The sequence below is a fragment of the Balaenoptera borealis genome (assembly GCF_965194805.1).
Source record: "Balaenoptera borealis genome assembly, chromosome: 12".
In the NCBI taxonomy this organism is placed as follows: domain Eukaryota; kingdom Metazoa; phylum Chordata; class Mammalia; order Artiodactyla; family Balaenopteridae; genus Balaenoptera; species Balaenoptera borealis.
In genome coordinates, this window is record NC_138869.1 from 52,519,995 (window position 1) to 52,539,660 (window position 19,666).

The 19,666-nt window shown below is 50.0% G+C and overlaps 1 protein-coding gene across 1 annotated transcript in view; it reads right to left on the reverse strand.

Moving 5' to 3' along the window:
* DLEC1 (DLEC1 cilia and flagella associated protein) overlaps positions 1-19,666 on the reverse strand; it is a 102,307-nt gene that overhangs the window by 2,222 nt on the left and 80,419 nt on the right. Inside the window, exons 21-34 of the mRNA XM_082348295.1 lie at positions 10,017-10,170; positions 9,479-9,589; positions 8,379-8,509; positions 7,755-7,937; positions 6,896-6,966; positions 6,281-6,432; positions 4,922-5,040; positions 4,313-4,383; positions 1,732-1,937; positions 1,537-1,647; positions 1,310-1,435; positions 1,105-1,199; positions 826-910; positions 425-643 (exon numbers count right to left, since the gene is read on the reverse strand). Coding sequence (XP_082204421.1) covers positions 425-643; positions 826-910; positions 1,105-1,199; positions 1,310-1,435; positions 1,537-1,647; positions 1,732-1,937; positions 4,313-4,383; positions 4,922-5,040; positions 6,281-6,432; positions 6,896-6,966; positions 7,755-7,937; positions 8,379-8,509; positions 9,479-9,589; positions 10,017-10,170 — 1,834 coding nt within the window. The remainder of the gene's footprint in view (positions 1-424; positions 644-825; positions 911-1,104; positions 1,200-1,309; positions 1,436-1,536; positions 1,648-1,731; positions 1,938-4,312; positions 4,384-4,921; positions 5,041-6,280; positions 6,433-6,895; positions 6,967-7,754; positions 7,938-8,378; positions 8,510-9,478; positions 9,590-10,016; positions 10,171-19,666) is intronic.

Consider the following 19,666-nt stretch of genomic DNA (forward strand, 5'->3'; position numbering starts at 1 on the left):
TGTTTCTGGTGTGCCTTATGTTTATGGAAAGATGGTGATGAAACCCTGCGTGAGGGCACACGAGAAGGGGGGGGTCTCTGCCGCGTGGAGGTGCTCGCAGGACCAGGACACTGGCAGAGGGGACGAAGAGCAGGGTCTGGTGTGTCTGGGACTCGCGAGTGTCCACACTGATAGGTCTGGGCGTTCCTGCGCGTGGAGGGCCCCTGTGCGGAGGGGTTTGCCGGACGTGGTGCGTGTGATGGGGGTCCACCCCTGAGCGCACAGCGCACGGCGGGGCCAAGCGTGTGGTTCGTGTGTGGATACCACTGTCTGTGTCTACGTCCAGACCTGGAGGGTGCTGCGTGCGTGAATGTGAGAGGAAGGTGAGCCCCAGCCCAGGTGAGTGTGCCCACTGTAGGCAGGGACCACAGAAGCTCCCACTGACCAGCATGTTCTCCTGTGGGTAGAGTACCAGCTGCTTGCCGGCTGCTGCTGTCCCCTCCTTGCACTCCTGCTTCCAGCTGGGGCTGGGAGCCCTGTGGCTGCGGCTCACCCCATCTTGAGAAACAGAGAAGGGCCTGGAGACCAGGAGCCGGAAGTAGTGTGGGATTTCCGTGGTGTTGATCAGCTTCAGGTGGTGGGTGGTCACCAGCTCACTCAGCACCTGGGCGGCCACAGAGGTCGGGGAGGGGACTCAGTTCTGCCCTCCGGAGCCCCTGACTCGGGTGGGGGGTGGCGGGCCCCGGGGGAGGGGACCTGGGCTGTCAGGCCTGTGCCCCACAGGGCGCCGCGGCAGACGTCTGAGGACCGGGTGGCTTGGGAGGGCCGGGGCTGCGGCACACTCACCCCAGCACAGCACTGCTCGGGGATGAGGTCGCTGGCCTGGCGCCAGAACACCATGCTGCCGCCGGAGTCCAGCTCCACGCTCAGCCTGCCAGCGACAGGCACGGCTGGGCTTCTGGGGCTCAGCTGACCCTGGCCGGCCTTTCCCCGGGCTCACCCGCCAGCTTCTCCCTCCCGTCCCCATCCTCTTGCTCCCAGGACCCTGTCTGGTCCCCAGCAGTGCCGGGGAAGGCTGACCCCCACAGCGGGCCGCAGGGAGGCCAGGCAGCCCAGCCGACTCACCGCGCGGGCCTCACATAGCCGTGCAGGTGCAGCCTCACGGGTCCCACAGCCGAGCCCTGCAGGCGGCGCCTCCTCCCCGGGAGCTCCCTCTCCACCTGCCGAGCCCAAGCCCGATCACGGGCGGTCGCCGAGCTGAGCAGGCAGCGGGTGAGCTGCCCCAGGGAGAGGCAGTGGTGGGGGCCCTCCCCAGGCCAGGAGCGCTCACCTCGTCATCCAAGCTCATGGAGCCCAGGGCGGAGCCGGTACACTCCACCTTGTGCAGGACGTCGGGGCCCAGGACCACGGGTGTGAAGGAGATGCGGATGGTGCTGCTGCCCCCTGCGGGGACCACCTGGCAGATGCGCACAGCAGCCTCAGCGCCGCCTGTCCCTCCCGGCCAGGGGGACACATCCCCCCGCCCTGCCCCGAGCTCCCAGCCCCGCCCCAACTCACCACCTGCTTGGGGCTGATGGAGAACAGCTGGTCAGAGGGCACCCCCTCGCGCCCCTGCAGGGTGACCGAGATGATTTCCTGGGAGGCGCTGGCACTGGAGCCGCCCTCAGCCTGTGGTCCAGGAGTCGCTGAGGCTCACGCAGGCTCGAGGCCCACTGGCCACAGCCCAGCAGCCCTCCCGCCACCCCTGCTCACAGGCTGGGCAGCTTCACGGCTGGACTTGGACACGTCGGAGGGACTTGGGGACCAGAAGGAGCTGCTGCTCTCAGGGGCCTCAGGGCGCAGGCGGTCGCTCCCAGCTTGGTCCCGCGGCGGGGAGGGTGGCCCGTAGAACACCAGCAGCTCCAGCAGCCGGTCCTCCCTGTCCTCTGGAGCGTAGGTCTCCCAGTCCAGGCGGATGTCTGGGGCAGACGTGGGGGAGACAGGCGAGGGATAAGGAAGGGGCAGACTCTTCCCTGGGCACCCCCGCTCCCCGCAGCCCCCGGAGGCTGCCGGGTCTCCCACACTCAGGGTGGAGGGGGCCTGGCTTCCCAATGTCACTTCCAGGCAATTCTTGTCGTAGGAGAGGCTAGAGGCTTATGCCATCAGCTCCATCAGCCCTTGCCCTCTGGATCACAAGACCAGGTTTCATGTCCAGATGCAGAAATCCTGCTCCCTGTGCTCTCCCCACACCCTCCTTTCCTTCTGGCCTATTTGCTGACCCCTGGGCCCTTCACCCCCCGTGTCCCCTGCCTTCTCCCCTCCATCCTTTAGCGCCCGCCTGCCTTCACTTCCTTCCCCAGCCAGGCGAGTCTCTGGGGGCTGCCACTGGCAACTGTCTGGCCAGGTTTCTCATCTCTCTCTTTGCCCCCATCCTTGTACCCACTGGGCAAAAACCTAACCCTGGGGGAACAGAACCGACCGTCTAGGCCCCAGTGAGCAAGTCCCCCGCATTCTAAACAACGTGCCACCCCCATAAATGTCCCCAACCTAAACTGTGCCCCCACTCTGCCCATCACTGTTTTCCTGCTCAGCCGTCCCTGCCTACCTGCACCACGACACTCTTCCCTGGTCTCCTCTGGCACTCACTGGGTGGTCCCACCTCACCTCCCAGAAAAAAGTCCTGCCCGGAGTCCCCCCTCTGTCTGCATCTACCCCATCCCTACACCTCTCTTCTCAGGGGCCAGATGTGTCCCATCTCCCCTCTCTCCTGGCTGCTTCCCCACAGCACTTAAACAAGCTTCCCTCTGCCAGACCTTTCCAGTACCACCTCTCCTCTCCACAGCAAGCTTGGAGGACGAACAATCCATGAGCGCCTCCCCCCACTCCCAGCTCACCTCGGATTCATGGCTCGCCCCTGGGGAATGAACACCTGGTGGAAACATGCCCACGCAAGGTCCCCGAACATGTAGTCCCTAGGGTTGCTACCTGGTATCTATCTGCCTCTCATGCACGGAATCACTCTCACCAAGGCCACCAATGGCCTCCATACTCTCAAGTTCAGAGGACAATCTCACTTTCAGGTAAGGAGAAATGTGCATGTGATGATGAACCCCAAGGAAGCAACAGTAACCAGGAAAGTAGAAGAGAAATCCCAAATTAAAGGGAAAATAGAAGTTACAAAAAGCAAAACGAAGAAAGTAGAAAAATAACAGTGAAATAAATCATAAAGTAAGAAGAAATACATAGATTAGGTTTTCTAAAGCTCAGCTCTCGGCTGTTTACAAAGAAACACACATCAAAGTCATAAAGGGTGAAAACAGGGGGATGGGCAAGGACATACCAGGCAAATGCCAGTACGCAACCAGGGAGAGCAATGTTGCTATTCGGCAAGGTGGGATTTAAGCACTGAAGGGGCCAAAGAGGAAGGTTACAGGGTGATAAGAGGCATCATTAGTTGTCAAGTGCATCTAACAATACAGAAGCTAAAAACATACAGCAAAACTACAAACGCCAGAAGAACTTGATAAAGATATGATTAGAGTGGTCCAATACACCCCAAATGCACAGATCCAGTGGACAAAAATAAGCAAGGTCACAGAGTGGCCATTCTCTTCCACCAACAGGATGTTCCCTTGAGTCCCTGAGGAGCTTAAAAACCACAGTGCCCAGGCCCTGCCCCTAGAGACTCTGGTTCACTTGCTCTGGGGTGGCCCAGCCTCAAGGTGCTTTAAATAATCCCCGGGAGACTCTGGTTCTCAGCTGGCCCTGGCTCTTCCTGTGGCCCATACGCTCCCTCAGTCCCAGCTGGGTCACTCTCCTCCTGGCCTCAGCCTGATGGCCCTCGACACAGACCCCCAGCACTCTGGCCGCCCCCACAGTCGCACTCAGTGCACTCTACGCTGGCAGCCCATGGTCACGTCCGTCCTGCCCATCAGGCACAGCCCCTGCTGTCCTGTTGCCTCTGTATCCCCAGCCCCTTGCACAGCACCTGGTAAATAGCTCGGGGGCTGCTGGCTGAAGGGAAGAGAAAAGGTGTCCCCTACAAGTGCCTGTCCCTATGCAAAGTGAACCCGACCAGGGGAGGGCATCTGTGGCCCATGGACACTGGGAGACCCCAGGTCCTACAGGCAAGGGCAAGTCCTGTCTTCTTGGGTGGAAGTGGCTCTGACAACCCAAGACTGGCTTGGCCACTCCTGACCTTGGCCCTCGGGGGCCTCCCTCCGCCGTACCCCAGCCCACTTGGCTCCAGATCACGGGCCATCAGCTCCCCCCACCCCAATCTTCCCTCCCAGCCTGGCCCACCAAGCAGCAGAGCCTGCAGCAAGAGCCCCGACTTCTCTCGTGAGCATCTCACCACAGGGGCTGGAATTACTCAGGCGAAGGATCCGGGTGGCTGTGTCTCCTCCAGAGACCCGGGTGCCGAACCTGGAGACAGGAGACGAGGGTCAGCAGGGCCACAGCCAGCGCACACCCCGCAGGCCAGCTCACCTGAGAGAGGAGGGCTGGGGCCGGGGCTCAGGCAGGCAGGAGGCCCCACAGCGGTCTGTCTTCAGCCCAGTGTCACCGAGCCCCAGGGCTGGAGGCCCTCCCCATGCGGTGCCCGGTGAACCATGAGCCAGGGCTGCTCACCAGTAAACCCCACCCACCCTGCAACCGCACTGACCAACCACACAGACCCCAACGCAGTTGGAATGAGGGGTCCCGAGTCCGGCCCTGACCTCAGACCACAGTGACTACTCGCTACTCCTGTCCCCGCAAAGCCCGTGGAGATGTGCAGATCACGGCCGTGCCCCCTGAGGCCTCTCTCCTCTGGGGTAGCCCTGGCCTGGGGCTTTCGAGCTGGATGGCACCAAGTGGCCCTGGGCCGGCGGGACAGCAACGAGTTGGCGTGGGCAGCCCGGGGTGGAGGCCAGAGGGTTTCAAGGGTTAGAGCAGGAGGCGGGCGGGGGCGAGGCAGGGATACCTGACAACAGGCTCCTCCTGGATCTGGTCAGTGGTGTAGCAGGCGGTCCTGTGGGAGCTGATGGGGCAGCCCACCACCACCATGTGCACCGGGATGACCGCTGGAGGCAGGTCTCCCACCTGCAAACACACACCAATCATGCGTCGCTCTCGTCACCGGCTGCTACCGCATCCCCTGGCTCCCCATCCCCTCCGTGAGAGGCCCTCCCTCCTCCAGCCAGCCCAGGGTCCCCAAAGCTTGGTCCAACTGGGCAAGGACTCACTGCCCCCTGTCTGACGCTCACCCCAGACCCCCCAAAGGCCTGGCCTCCCAGCCCTGGCTTCCCTGTCCTGCCCTCCCGTCTCTGCTCTCCCGGCCAGCCCTGCGACTGCACGGATCTCCCAGGCTGAGAGTCTTTGGCCTCTTATGGCCCCTTTGATTAAATTTCTTTATCTTTTAAATGGAAATAACTTTATTATTTTTCTCTGCTAATAAAAGGTGATAAATGTCTTTTTAAAATTTAAAATAGAATGTATTTCACCCATGATCCTACCCCGCCCCCCAGCATGACTCACTGTTAACATTTTAGTGTACCACTGTCTAGACAGACTTGTGTGCATAAAACACAGATATAAATGAGGAGCATTCTGCACATGCTTTGTTTTGGTAATCTCTTTTCTCTTTACAACATATGATAATTTTACTAATGAAGGTCTACAGCATCATTTAAGGGGCTGTCCGGAATCCCACGGCATGGATGTAGCCTAATGTTTTCATCCGATCTTCTCCTGACGGACAATGGATGTTTACACTGTTTCCTTTTTTCTCCCCCCTCTATTACAAACAACGCTGAGAAGAAAAGGAAGCCTGGTATGAATTTATCTGTTCCCTGTATCCACTCCTTTCTTTGGGGCAACCTTAATTGTGTGTCCCCAGCGCCCTGCAGAAGTGCCTCCGAAGGGTGCCACACATTTCCCAGCCGGCCTCGCCGTGCACGTGAGTACCTTTCCCCTGCACCTTCACTGACAACTTTTGAACCTTGCTAATCTCACAAAGACTAGTATTTCAGTGGTTTAACTCTCACTTCTTTAGTTACCAGTGCCGGTGACATGTTTCATGTTCACTGGCCATCTCTATTTGTCATTTTTGAATTCCCTATTCAAACCCTTTGCCTATTTGGGATGCTTTTGCCCCCCTTATTGTTAGTTAAGAAACGCTTTGTATATTAAGGTGATCAACTCTTTGTCATTGGGCACAGCACAATTTAGAGCAAATATCTACTATAACTAACCCATCCAATTTACTAAATAGTTCAAGAAAATCTTCTGTGCAATAACTCAGTAGCCTAGGATTTGGGACATGTTTACTTTGTTTCCTTACTGTGCAGATGAGGCTGTCCCAGTACTCGCCCCACATGTTCGCACAGGCTGTGAGGTCAATGCCAAGCTTCTGGTGGGCCCCCAGCACACCCTGGGAGAGGTGGGGAAAGAAGACAGCTCCTTTCCCGTGGGACAGCATGCTTTCCATAAACTCTGCAGGAGAACCAGAAACGGGGATTCAGGCCCCAGGGCAGGAAAGAGGTCCAAACCCTCAAGCGTCAGCAAAGCACTGAACCAGACAAGCCAACCTACAGCCTCTCCTTGGTCTGGCTAAACAGACCCTCCTCCTGGGAGCCTGGGGCCCAGGGTCCAGCTTCTCTCACCTCCCACAAGGGCCGAGCCTCAGCCCTCCCTTCTGAGCCATCACCCCTCCCAAATCAAAGCCAGGCCCTGTGCACAAGCCGTACGCCCTGGCAAGGGGATGGCCTCATTTAAAAGAGGGGGCGCTGTCAGGTGGAGGGCCACGGCCATCTCAGGGACCTTGCTAGAAAAGGCGCTGAGAAGTGGTCTCTGGTCAGGGTCCCCTCCTGCAGCAACTGGCCCACCTCCTTGGAAGGCCACGCAAAACGCCGCTCTGGCCAGGCCTGGGCTCAGCGCCTGCCCTGGGGACTCTTACCCAGCTGCTCTCGCTTGGCCAAGAGCTCCCGCATCCGAGCCATCTTCAGCAGGGCAGGAGGCATGTCGGGGCTTGACAAGACGGGACGTGGAAATCACATCAAGCCATCCGGGCCCTTCCCCAGACCTGAGCCACCTCCTCTGGCAACCAGCATCCCCCCAGGTGCCCAGCAGAGGAAGGTGGCCCTGCCTGCTCCTCCCAGGGGAGAGCTGGTCAGGCCTCCTCTTCACCTCTGTCTGTGGTCTTTGCTCCCGCTGCACCCCTACCACCCAAAGCATCCCAGCTGCAGGCCGCCTGCCAGCCCCAGGGATTGCCTCCCAACAAACTCAGGAGGGCTCCAGGGCAGGGACCCCGATCCCCAGGCTCTGCACCTTGGTGACCCCTGGATGCAAACCCAGCCCAGACTCCCCAACCCTTGTCCAGCCTTCTGCAACAGGCCGTTTCCACTCTTTCCTGCTGATATCTGTCCCACATTGAACACATGCTAACTTTCTGCAATGGGCAAGTTAATGGCTCAGGAGCTGTTCCTGGTGCCCTGCAACACCAGCAGTTGGTGGTTCTGAAGCTCCCGCCATCACTCCCCCACTCCCACCCCCGCCCGAGGAGCTTTGGTGGCGAGGCGTCTGCAGCGGGGTGCTGGTAAACTTAGCCAACCTCTCAGTGTAAATACTTTCACTGCAGTTGATTCCGAGCTACAGCTTTGCAGCGTGCCTCACTGTATCTCTGCCCACAGTTCCCTCCACCTACAATAACCTCTCCCTCGTCCGCGGGCCCCAGTACCACCTGGCCTGTCCAAAGCCCTCCACCTCAGCGGGCCACATCCTCCCCAGAAACAGCCTCTGAAAGAAACCAGACTTACCGGCTGGGTTTTTGGCGCAGGCTGTTTGCAGGGCTCCCAAAGTACTCAAACTTGAGGGTAAAAGGGGTCTGTATCGGGGAACAGTTGGTCAGGATGAGCTGGCGATTCACGCGGGTCCGCAGCGGCACTGCTGAGCCGAAGTCCAGGTGGAGCCTCTCCGGGTGGCCTGGCCACAGCTCTGTGCTGGCAACACCGCCCCGAGCCCGTGAGCGCCAGGTTACACGCCACCCTCGGCCCTGCCCAGCGAGCCACCTGGGGCTGGGGGCGCCAGACACACCCGCCTCGCCTACCCACGATGCCAAGAGAGGCTGCAAACCCCCCAGGCTCTCCCTGGCCGGGGGCAGACTGGCCTGTCTCCCAGTTGCCGGGCCTCGCGTGGGAAAGCCCAAGGTACCCACAGCCCCGTCCCCTGCCGTCTCCTCCCCGCCTGAACACCACGCCTCCAGTGTGTGGGGAAAGACCACAGAGAAGGCAGTGATGGGGTGGACGGGGCTGTCCCCAGAGAGTTTGTGAGGGGCCTTTTCCCGGCCGCGGGAATCACGGGGAGGAGGCTGGTACCACCTCAAGGCCGGTCCTTTCAGCGGCTGCCTCAGCCCCCAGGTCCCGGGCCTGCCCTGGGCTCACCTGCTGTCACTGTCCTCTGCAGAGATGGCGATGGCCACCTGCAGTCCCCGGGGTTTCCCGGAAATGCCCAGAACCAGTGGCTCCTTCATGCCCGACACGTTACAAGGGAGGGCCAGGTCCATCAACTCTTCCTATAAGGAAGCCCACCGGGAGTGCATCACTCAGGTAAAGCCCAGGGCTTGGCCTCAGCAGAGGGGCCTCAGATGGGCTCCCGCAGCACAGGAGGGTGCTTGGGGGGCACTCAACCCAAAGGTCTTGTCCAGGCTCATCTCTGTGGAAGGGCTCCCAGACCCTCCAATGGGCCACTATGCCCAGACCCGGCCTGTCAGCCCACCCCTGCCCCCCCAGAGGCCTGGCCCCTTCCTCAGGGCTCCTGGCTGTGAGTCGGCTCCAAATATCTGGGCAGGCCCACGTGAAGGAGACCCCTCCAAGCGGACCTCTGGAGAAGCTGCACATTTATCCTGATGAAGCTGCTACCATAGAAATCAAGCCCTTCCTGCATGAGGTCTGCTCTGTGCCAGGCCTGGGCCCGGCCGTCACCCTCGAGCTCAGGCTCAGCTGTGTAAGAAAGCCCACCATCCACATGGTCGCCAGAGAGGACTGGGACCTGGGGCTGCTAGACCCTGCGAGGAAGAAGTTTCTTTCCCCACAAGAACCACAAACGGAGAGCCGGCAACCACCCAGTACTGAGCACATTCGGGCCAATGGCCTTCCTGTGGGCTGCACCCAGGAGAAGCTGTGTCCTTCTTGGGAGGAAGCTGGGTGCCGCTCAGGCTCCCTGCAGCACCCAGCACAGGGCCCGCCGTGGGCAGCAGCTCTGCTCAGCACCTCCGGGCGGCTGGAAAGCTGGGCCCACCTGTTCCAAAGAGAATGGCCTGGCGAGGGCTAATGGTGGTGCCCAAGGGTGTCAGGGCACATCCAGGCCCTGTGTCCCTAGACAGCAGGCCCAGTGGGAATGGGGACCCCAGACCCAAATGCAAGAAGTCTCTTCCCCACTGACAGAGCCCAGGAGAGGGGTCTGGGGTAGACCTCCTGGCAGGCACAGATGCAGGCAGCCGGGGGACCTTCCTGGGCACGCAGGCCCCTGAGCCCTCACTCACCTGGGTATGAGCAGTCAACTCTAGGCTGAGCTGGCGCTCCTCACTGGGGCCCAGCGTGCCACGCCTGGGGGAGACTTTTGCTGTGCAGAAGCTTGCTTGGAGCCCCAGGAGCTGGCAGACACATGGGTGGGTCACGTGCTGGGCTTCCAGGATGGACCCGGGGTCCAGACAGAGGGCTCAGCACTGCCGCATACTCTGGGGAGGCTGGTGGACTGGGGGCCCCCAGCGAGACCAGCAGGGTGGGGTGCTCCTGAGTGGGGATAAACCACAGGTCCCTCTCCTCTCCCACCACAGGTGGACCTCATCCCGGACTAAATAAGCCACCCTGGGAGGCCCAGGGTGATGGGGAGCAGGGACAGCTGGCTCTTATGCACAGGGACATGGCCCTGTCTGCCGTGGCATGTGGGGCAGGCGGCAGAGTCAGCGCCAGGGGCAGTAATCTGTTCTGGGAGGTGTCTGGGGGGCAATGTCCCCCTCCACACAGGCCTCTGGGGCTGAGGGTTGCAGGCCTAGGGCCCGACAGCGTGGGCTCACCCACCTTGCCCCAGTGGAACTGGGTGGGCAGGAGCGTGCCATTGATGAGTGTGACAGGCGTCTCGGTGGGCACGCCCACGTAGAGGTTGGTGACCTCCACCTGGCTGCTCTGCAGGTACACGTAGGGCTCCTGCACCTCGGCATACACAGGCAGGTGGCTGGAACACAAGGAAATAAAAGGCATACTCGACAGAAAGGAAGAATTAAAACTCCTCCCTATGTGCAGATGACATGATGGTCTACATAGAAAATCCCAAGGAATCTATTTTTTTTTTTAATCTTAGAACTAATGAGCGAGTCAGCAAAGTGACAGGGTAAAAATCAACACATAAAAAGCAATCACTTTTTTTTTTTTTTTTTGGCTGTGCCAGGCAGCTTGTGGGATTTTTAGTTCCCTGACCAGGGATCAAACCCAGGCCCTCGGCAGTAAAACACAGAGTCTTAACCACTGGACCGCCAGGGAACTCCAAAATCAATCACATTTTTACAGGCTAACAAAGAACATGTAGAAACAGAAGTTAAAAATATAATACCATTTATAATTGCTCAAAAAATTGAAATACTTTGGTAAATATCTAATAAAACACGTATAGAATTTGTGTGCTGAAAACTACAAAAACACCAATGAAAGAAATCGAAGATGACTATAAATAGAGAGGCATAAATCATGTTCATGGATTAAAAGACTCAACATAGATGTCAGTTCTCCCCAGATTGATCTATTAAGTTTAACACAATTCTTATCAAACTCCTAGCCAGGATTTTTATAGATATAGACAAGCTTATTGCAACATTTATATAGAAAGATAAAGGACACAGACTAAAACAATTTTTACAAAGAATAAAGTGGGAAATTACTGGATGTTAAGACTTACTATACAGCTACAGCAATCAAGATAGTGTGTTATTGGTGGAGGGATGTATACAACAGATCAATGGAACAATGTAGAAAACCTAGAAATAGACCCACACAAATATGTCTGAGGGTATTTTTTTTCTTATATAAGGAATGGAGATAACATGCATTTTGCTTTTAACTTTTTATCTTGAAATAACTGTAGATTCACATGCAGCTGTAACAACAACAAAAAAAAATACAAAGGGATCCAGTACACTCTTCACCCAATTTCCCAATAGTAACATCTTGCCTAACTACAGCACAATGTCACAAGCAGGAAACCAAGATGGATACAATCCAGCAATCTTATTCAGACCCCATCAGGTTTACATGGACTCGTTTGTGTGTATTTACTTCTACGCAATTTTATCACAGGCAGATACGCATGACACCACCACAGTCAAGACACAGAACAGTCCCATTACAAGGATGTCTCATGCTATCTTCTTTTTTTTTAACCTCTTCCCCGCCCCCATTTTTTTTTGGGGGGGCCATAAATTTCTGAGCGCTGTTCACTTTGTTCAATAATTAAGGATTTTTCCAAAAGACAAAAAAACCTTTACCATCTTGGCCAGCTTGGCAATCTTCAAGAATACCAAGGAAGAAAAGACTTGTCCCCATAAAGAGCTGTAAAATATATTTGAAAATGAGGTTTAATTGCAGTTATCACGCTATCTTTTTATAGCCACAGAACGAGACTGAGATAGGTCATAGATTCAAAAGCCAAACAAAAGATAGAGATTGGCAAAATGCATTAAAAAAAATGATCCCACTGTATACTGTCTACAAGAGACACCTTAGATTCAAAGACACAAATATGCTGAAAGTAAAAGGATGGAAAAATATACTGCAAACAGTACCCAAAAGAGAGCTATAGTAGCTATTTTAATGTGAGATGAAATAGACTTTAGGACAAAAATTGTTACTAGAGACAAAGAAGGGTATTTTATAATTATAAAAAGGTCAATCCATCAGGAAGACATTACAATTATAAATACACATGTCTAACAACAGTGTTCCAAAATTCTTGAAGCAAAAAACGACAGGATTGAAGGGAGAAACTGACGATTCAAAAATAATGATTAGAGATTTCAATACCTCATTATAAATAGTGGACAGAACAACTAAGCAGAAGATGAACAGGAAATAGAAGACTTAACACTATAAACCAACCAGACCTCTATACAACACTCTATCCAACAACAGCAAAATGTTTCTTATGTGTACGTGGAATATTCTCTAGAACAGACCATAAGATAGCTCATACAACAAGCCTCAGATTTAAAAGGCTGAAATTATACAAAGTATGTTCTCCAACAAGAGAATCAAGTTAAAAATCAACAACAGAAAATAATTTGGGAAACAAAAATATGTGTAAATTAAACAACACACTCCTAAATAAACAATAGGTCAAATAAGAAATAAAATTTTTGGTTTAATATGCAAAAATTAGTGAAAAACACCACATTAATTTAAAAAAGGACAAAAATGGCATGATTATTTCAAAAGACGCAGAAAAAACATTCAATGAAATCTAACGTTCTTTCATGAGAAAGACAATCAGCAAACTAGGAATAGAAGGGAACTTCCACAACCTGATAAAGGACATCTACAAAAAGCCTACAGCTAATATCATACTTGAAAGACAATGTTTTCCTTTTAAGATCGGGAACAAGGCAAGGACATCCACCCTTGCCACTTTCATTCAACACTGTACTGGAGTATTATTAGGTCCATTAGGCAGGAAATAGAAAGGAAAGGCATCCAGATTGGAAAGGAAGATGTAGGGACTTCCCTCGTGGCTCAGTGGTTAAGAATCTGCCTGCCAATGCAGGGGACATGGGTTCAAGCCCTGGTCCGGGAAGATCCCACATGCCGCAGAGCAACTAAGCCTGTGCGCCACAACTACTGAGCCTGCGCTCTAGAGTCTGCGAGCCACAACTGCTGAGCCTGCACACTACAAGTACTGAAGCCCATGTGCCCTAGAGCCCATGCTCCACAACAAGAGAAGTCACCGCAAAGAGAAGCCCATGCACGGCAACGAAGAGTAGCCCCCGCTCGCCACAACTAGAGAAAGCCCTTGCGCAGCAACAAAGACCCAACACGGCCAAAAATAAATAAATAAATAAATAAAAATTTAAAAGAAAAAAAAAAGGAAAGGAAGATGTAAAATTATCTCTAAATGCAGACGACATGATCTTCTATTTAGAAAACTATTAGAAGTAATGTGTTCAGCAAGGTTGTAGGATACAAGGTCAACATACAAAAAACTATTTGTATTTCTACACACTAACAATGAATAATAATAAAATGTGATTAAGAAAAGTCCATTTCCAAAAGCATCAAAAATGATACAATACTTAGGAATAACTTTAACAAAAAAAGCACAAGACCCGTACACTGAAAACCTCACTGAAAGAAATGAAAAGACCTAAATAAATGGAAAGACATTTCATGTTCAAGAATGGGAAGACTTAATATTGTCAGGATGGCAATACTCCCCAAACTGATCGGCAGATTCAATACACTCCCTATTAAAATCCCAGCTGGCTCTTTGCAGAAATTGATAAACTGGTCCTAAAATTCATACAGAAATTCAAAGAACCCAGAATAGCCAAAACAATCTTGAGAAAGAAAAACAAAGTTGGAGAATTCATACTTCCTGATTTCAAAACTTATTATAAAGCCACATTAATCAAAACAATGTTGATATGGCATAAGAACAGACCCATAGATCAATGGAACAGACCTGACAGTCCATAAATAATCCCTCATGTTTACAGTGAACTGATTTTTCACAAAGGGTGCCAAGACAATTCAATGGATAAAGAAAAGTCTTTTTAAGAAATAGTACTGAGACAACTGATTATCTAGTTGGAAAAGAATGAACTTGGATTCTTTTCTCACACCATACACAAAAACTAACTCAAAACGTATCAGAGACCTAAGAATAAGTACTAAAACTATAAAACTCTCAGAAGAAAACATGTGAGTAAGTATTTGGGACATTAGGCAATGGTTTCTTAGATATAACACCAAAAGCACAAGCAACAAAAGAGAAAAATACATAAATTGGAATTCACCAAAATTTAAAACTTTTGTGCTTCAAAGTATACATACCATCAAGAAAGTGAAAAGACAATTCTCAGAATGGGAGAAAATATTTGAAAATCATATACCTAATAATAGACATGTATCTAGAATATACATAAAAAACAACACTTCCATCTCAAAAAAAAAAAAAAAAAAGGAACACTTGCACCTCAATAATAAAAAGACAAATAACCTTATTTTTTTTAATGGGCACAGAATTCAAGAGATAGTTCTCCAAAGAGGATCTACAGATAACCAATAAGCATATGAAAGATGCTAAACATCATTTGCCATCAGGAAAATTCAAATCAAATCCTCAGTGAAATATCACTTCACACATACCAGAATGAGTACCATTGAAGGATAGACTGTAACAGGTGTTGTTAAGGAAGAGAAGAAATAGGAGAGCAGGGTGAAGAAGGATGGAGAGTGGGTCCCGACTGGCAACTATTATATTTGCCCCATATATCATTATTATAATAAGATACACTATGTTAACATTATGCATAATTTGTGAAAAATTTTAAATAAAGAATAAAGTAAATATAATGCTATTCCAATGAGAAAAAAATTAAAAGAAAGGATGTAATCAGATTAACTGATAAAACAGAGAACAAAACTATTACTTAAGACCCCTGGAGAAGGCCAAGCAGAGATTCCGTAACAGTGGAATGAGAGGCATCACAAGGCAGGGTGGGCTGTGGGGAAAGAGCAGGGGAGGTAACTAAAGGAGCGCTGGGAGATTAGCGTGGCGGGTTCAGCTATACTGGCTCCCAGAGCTCAGGCATCACACAGAAGACGGGTAAATCCTGCAGCAGGACTTACCCCACCTGCAGTGAAGAATGTTGGCGTGGCCCTGGAGAGAGGTCACAGCAGATCCTGCAGGAACACTGGGCTTCTCAACTGTCTCCGAGGGAAAACGACCAAAAAGATCCTATTTATGAAGGAAGGAAGGGACTGATTCGTGTAGGTGGCCAGTGTGGGTTTCCTCGACTGCTTGTCTTGGGCTGTTTTCCCCAAAGGCCCCTTCCTTTTACGGGATTCAGGAAGCTGTCTGCTCTGAGGGTACTCACACACACTCACACACACTCACACACACTCAGTCCTGGGAGGAGGACTCCATCCACACCTGCACCCACATACTCAGAGGAAACTGACACCACCGGCTCCTTATGCAAAGCAACTTCCTCCTTCAGAACAGGAATGGGCAGCCAAGGATTATTAGATGTAGAAAGAAACCCAAAAAGTGAAGAAAGATTCCAAACCAGAATCTGAGGAAACTAAAATTAGTTTCCTCGGGGTAATCTGAGAGGCTGTTGCATCCATAAGACAATAACAGATGACTATAGAAAAGGAACAATTCATAAAAAAAAAAAAAAAAAAAAAGCTTGAAATTGAAAAGCATGATTGCCAAAACAAGGGTATCCACCAGAGACTGAATTAGTGACCTGCAGGGCCAAGGGCATATCCCTGAGCGAGGAGAAAAACCCCAAGAGATGGAAAATATGAGGAAAATGGTTAAACTCATGCAGTATAGATCCAGCAGGTTTGTGGTAGACTGTGGTAGCTATTGTTTTTACTGTCCAGCAAGCTTTCCCACCTGCCTCTTCTGGAGCTGGATCCTTGCCCCTTGCCCCCCTTGCCCCCTGGATCCTTGCCCCCTTACCTCACAGGAGGTAAGGCCTGTGAGGGGAGGTGACCAAAGAGATCCATTCAGAGTGTATCTCTGGTGAAAGCAGATTTCATTTTTCACAGAGGTTATTAAGCTGGGAATGCATGAGCCTGGAGCTCCAAGTGGCCCCCTTCCCTGGGGCATTGTGGCCAAGGGCCCCTGCCAATAGGGGAGAGAAAGGCCAACAAAGAGAGAGAAGCAGAGTTGAAGGATGGGGTGGGTGCAGGAGAGGGAAGGAGGGCGGACAATGAGAGAGAAGTAGAAGACCAGACAAAGGAAGAGGCTGGAGACCTGGATTCAGTAGGGCAGGAATGCCCAGGTACATGAGCCAATGGTTCCCCCTTTTTTGCCTAAATTGATGTGTTTCCCTCACTTGCAACTGTAAACATTCTGATTAATACAAGGTCCTTTAAGAAGAAAGAATAGAGATAAGAAAAGAAAGGAAATAAGCAGAGACTGAATAAAAGGCATTCATTCTGCCTGAGGAGAAGACAGACTTAACCTTCTTATTTAAGGACCATGAAGAACCAAGCAATTACCAGTGGGTTTGAAAAGACTCATACTTAGACCCATAATGTTAGCTGTAGAAAAGCACATTTGAATGAGACATTGCTGGTACTTTCCCCCCTGTTGCTGGTCCAAGTACCAAAAGTCTGAGAATATCTGTCACTGTGAGAGTCTGGGGTGATGGGCATCTCATACCCTGGAGGTGGAAGTATAAAATGGCACATTCTCTTTGGAGGATAATTCAAGTATTCATGAAGATTTAAAGTGAGCAGTTAAAGTTTTTATAACAAAATACAAAATACATGCAGAAATGACTACAAAACAAATATACATTTTAAATATCTATACAGTTTAAAGAAGAATAATAAAAAGAACATCTGTGTACCACCCCCGCCTAGCTTAAGAAACAAAATGTTACCACCAGTCAACTTAAGAGAATGAATATTATGCTTCAAAATAGTTTGAGAAGGGTGGGGGGGCAGAAATGGATGAGGCATGTGGATGAAGCAGTATTTGCCGTGATTTGATAATTACTGAAAGTAGATGATGGATACACAGGGGTTCATTATACTATACTATTTTTATATACGTAAGAAATTTTCCATGAGAAAGGAAGGAAGGAAGGAAAGGAGGGAGTGAGGGAGGGAATATCACTAATAACCTTTGAAATCTCCAGTGTGTTCCTCCCAGAATACAATGGTATTTGCTCATTTAAAAATGCCATGTATACACTCAACTAATATTTGACAAGAGAGCCAAGAATACCCTAAACAGGGACTTCCCTGGTGGCACAGTGGTTAAGAATCTGCCTGCCAATGCAGGGGACATGGGTTCGAGCCCTGGTCAGGGAAGATCCCACATGCTACGGCGCAACTAAGCCTGTGTGCCACAACCACTGACCCTGTGCTCTAGAGCCTGTGAGCCACAACTACTGAGCCCATGTGCCTAGAGCCTGTGCTCTGCAACAAGAGAAGCCACTGCAATGAGAAGCCCATGCACTGCAACGAAGAGTAGCCGCCGCTCGCCACAACTAGAGAAAGCCTGCGCGCAGCAATGAAGACCCAACGCAGCCAAAAATAAATAAATAAATAGATAGATAGATAAATAAATAAATAGATAGATAAATAAATTTATTAAAAAATTAAAAAAAAGAGAATACCCTAAACAGACATTTCTCCAAAGAAGACATACAGATGGCCAATGGGCACATGAAAAGATGCTCAACATCACTAATTATTAGAGAAATGCTAATCAGAACTACAATGAGGTATCACCTCATATCAGTCAGAATGATCGTCATCAAAAAGTCTAAAAATAATAAATGCTAGAGAGGTTGTGGAGAAAAGGGAACCTTCCTACACTGTTGGTGGGAATGTAAATTGGTTCAACAGTTTTGGAGAACTGTATAGAGGTTCCTTCAAAAACTAAAAATAGCATTAAAATATGATCCTACAATCTCATTCCTGGGCATATATCCAGAGAAAAATCATAATTCAAAAAGATACATGCACCCTGATGTTCACTGCAGCACTATTTACAATAGCCAAGTCATGGAAGCAACCAAAATGTACATCAACAGATAAATGGATAAAGAAGATGTGGTACACATAGACAATGGAATAATACTCAGCCATAAAAAAAATGAATGAAATAATGCCATTTGCAGCAACATGAATGGCCCTAGAGATTTCTTTTTTCTTTTTCATTTTTGGCTGCGCTGCACTGCTTGTGGGATATTAGTTCCCCAAACAGGGGCTGAACCCGGGCCCCAGCAGTAAAAGCGCCAAGTCCCAACCACTGGACTGCCAGGGAATTCCCGAGATCATCATATTAAGTAAGTCAGACAGAGAAAGACAAATATCATATATCACTTATATGTGGAATCTAAAAAAAAGGATACAAATAAAGTTATTTACAAAGCAGACACAGACTCACAGACATAGAAAACAAACTTATGGTTACCAAAGGGGATAGTGGCGCAGGGGTGGGGAGAGATAAATTAGGAGTTTGGGATTAACATATACACACTACTATATATAAAACAGGTAAACAACAAGGACTTACTGTATAGCACAGGAAACTATAGTCAATATCTTGTAATAACATATAATGGAAAAGAATCTGAAACAATATATTATGTGTATGTATAACTGAATCACTTTGCTGTGCACTTGAAACTAACACAACATTGTAAATTAACTATACTTATATTAAAAATAAATGAACACTCAATGGGGAAAGGACAGTCTCTTCAACAAATGGTGTTGGGAAAACTGGATAACCACATGTAGAAAAATGAAATTGAACCCCTATCTTACACCACTCACAAAAATTAACTTGAAATGGATCGAAGACATAAACATAAGATCTGATACTATAAAACACCTAGAAGAAAACACAGGGAAGAAGTTCCTCAACATCAGTCTTGGGGATGCTTTTTTGAATTTGACACCAAAAGTACAAAAAACAATAAGAGCAAAAATAAACAAGTGAGGGGGACTTCCCTGGTGGTCCAGTGGTTAAGACTCCACGCTCCCAATGCAGGGGGCCCAGGTTCGATCCCTGGTCGGGGGACTGAGATCCCACATACCGCAACCAAGCCTGCACGCTGCCAACTACTGAGCCCGTGCTCTAGAGCCCTCCCGCCACAACTAGAGAAGCCTGCACGCTGCAACCAGAGAAGCCTGTGCGCTGCAACGAAGACCCAGCACAGCCAAAATAAAATAATTAATTACAAAAAAAAAACAAGTGAGACTACATCAAACTAAAAAGCTTCTGCACAGCAAAAGAAGCACTGAACAAAATGAAAAGACAACCTACCAAATGGGAGAAAGTATTTGCACACTGTGGACAAAGAATGCTGCCTGCCATTTCAGTAAACAAAGGATGCTGCAACCCTCAAGCCAGCAGTCACTGCACCTGCCTCCACCAGTGCACCCTGAGGGGAATTCAGGATGGAGAGAGACAGGGTACCAGCCATAAGTAGTGAAGATGCATATTAAAGGAATGATTTCAATAAGCCCAGAACCTTGCATCTTCCCATACACAGAAAAGAACTAAAATCATTAACTTGAGATGTCTGTTTTTTGTGATTAGCAGTAGTCTTTTGATGTTCCCCTGTATGTTTTTTTTTTTTTTCCAGCAAAAACTCCCATATATTCTGGCTCCTCCCTTACCTCAGAGCTATCTGAGAGGCTGTTTTCTGGACTATAGTCCTCAGTAAGGTCCCAGAATAAAACATAATTCTCAACTTTTAGGTTGTGCTTTTTTTTTTTTTTTCAGTCAGCAATAACACCTATCTGATAAGGGGTTAATATCCAAAATATATAAAGAACTCATACAACTCAATAGCAAAAAGCCAAACAAATCAAATTTTAAAATGGGCAGAGGAACTAGACATTTTTCCAAAGAAGACATCCAAATGGCCAACAGGTACACGAAGAGATGCTCAGCAACACTAATCATCAGGGAAATGCAAATCAAA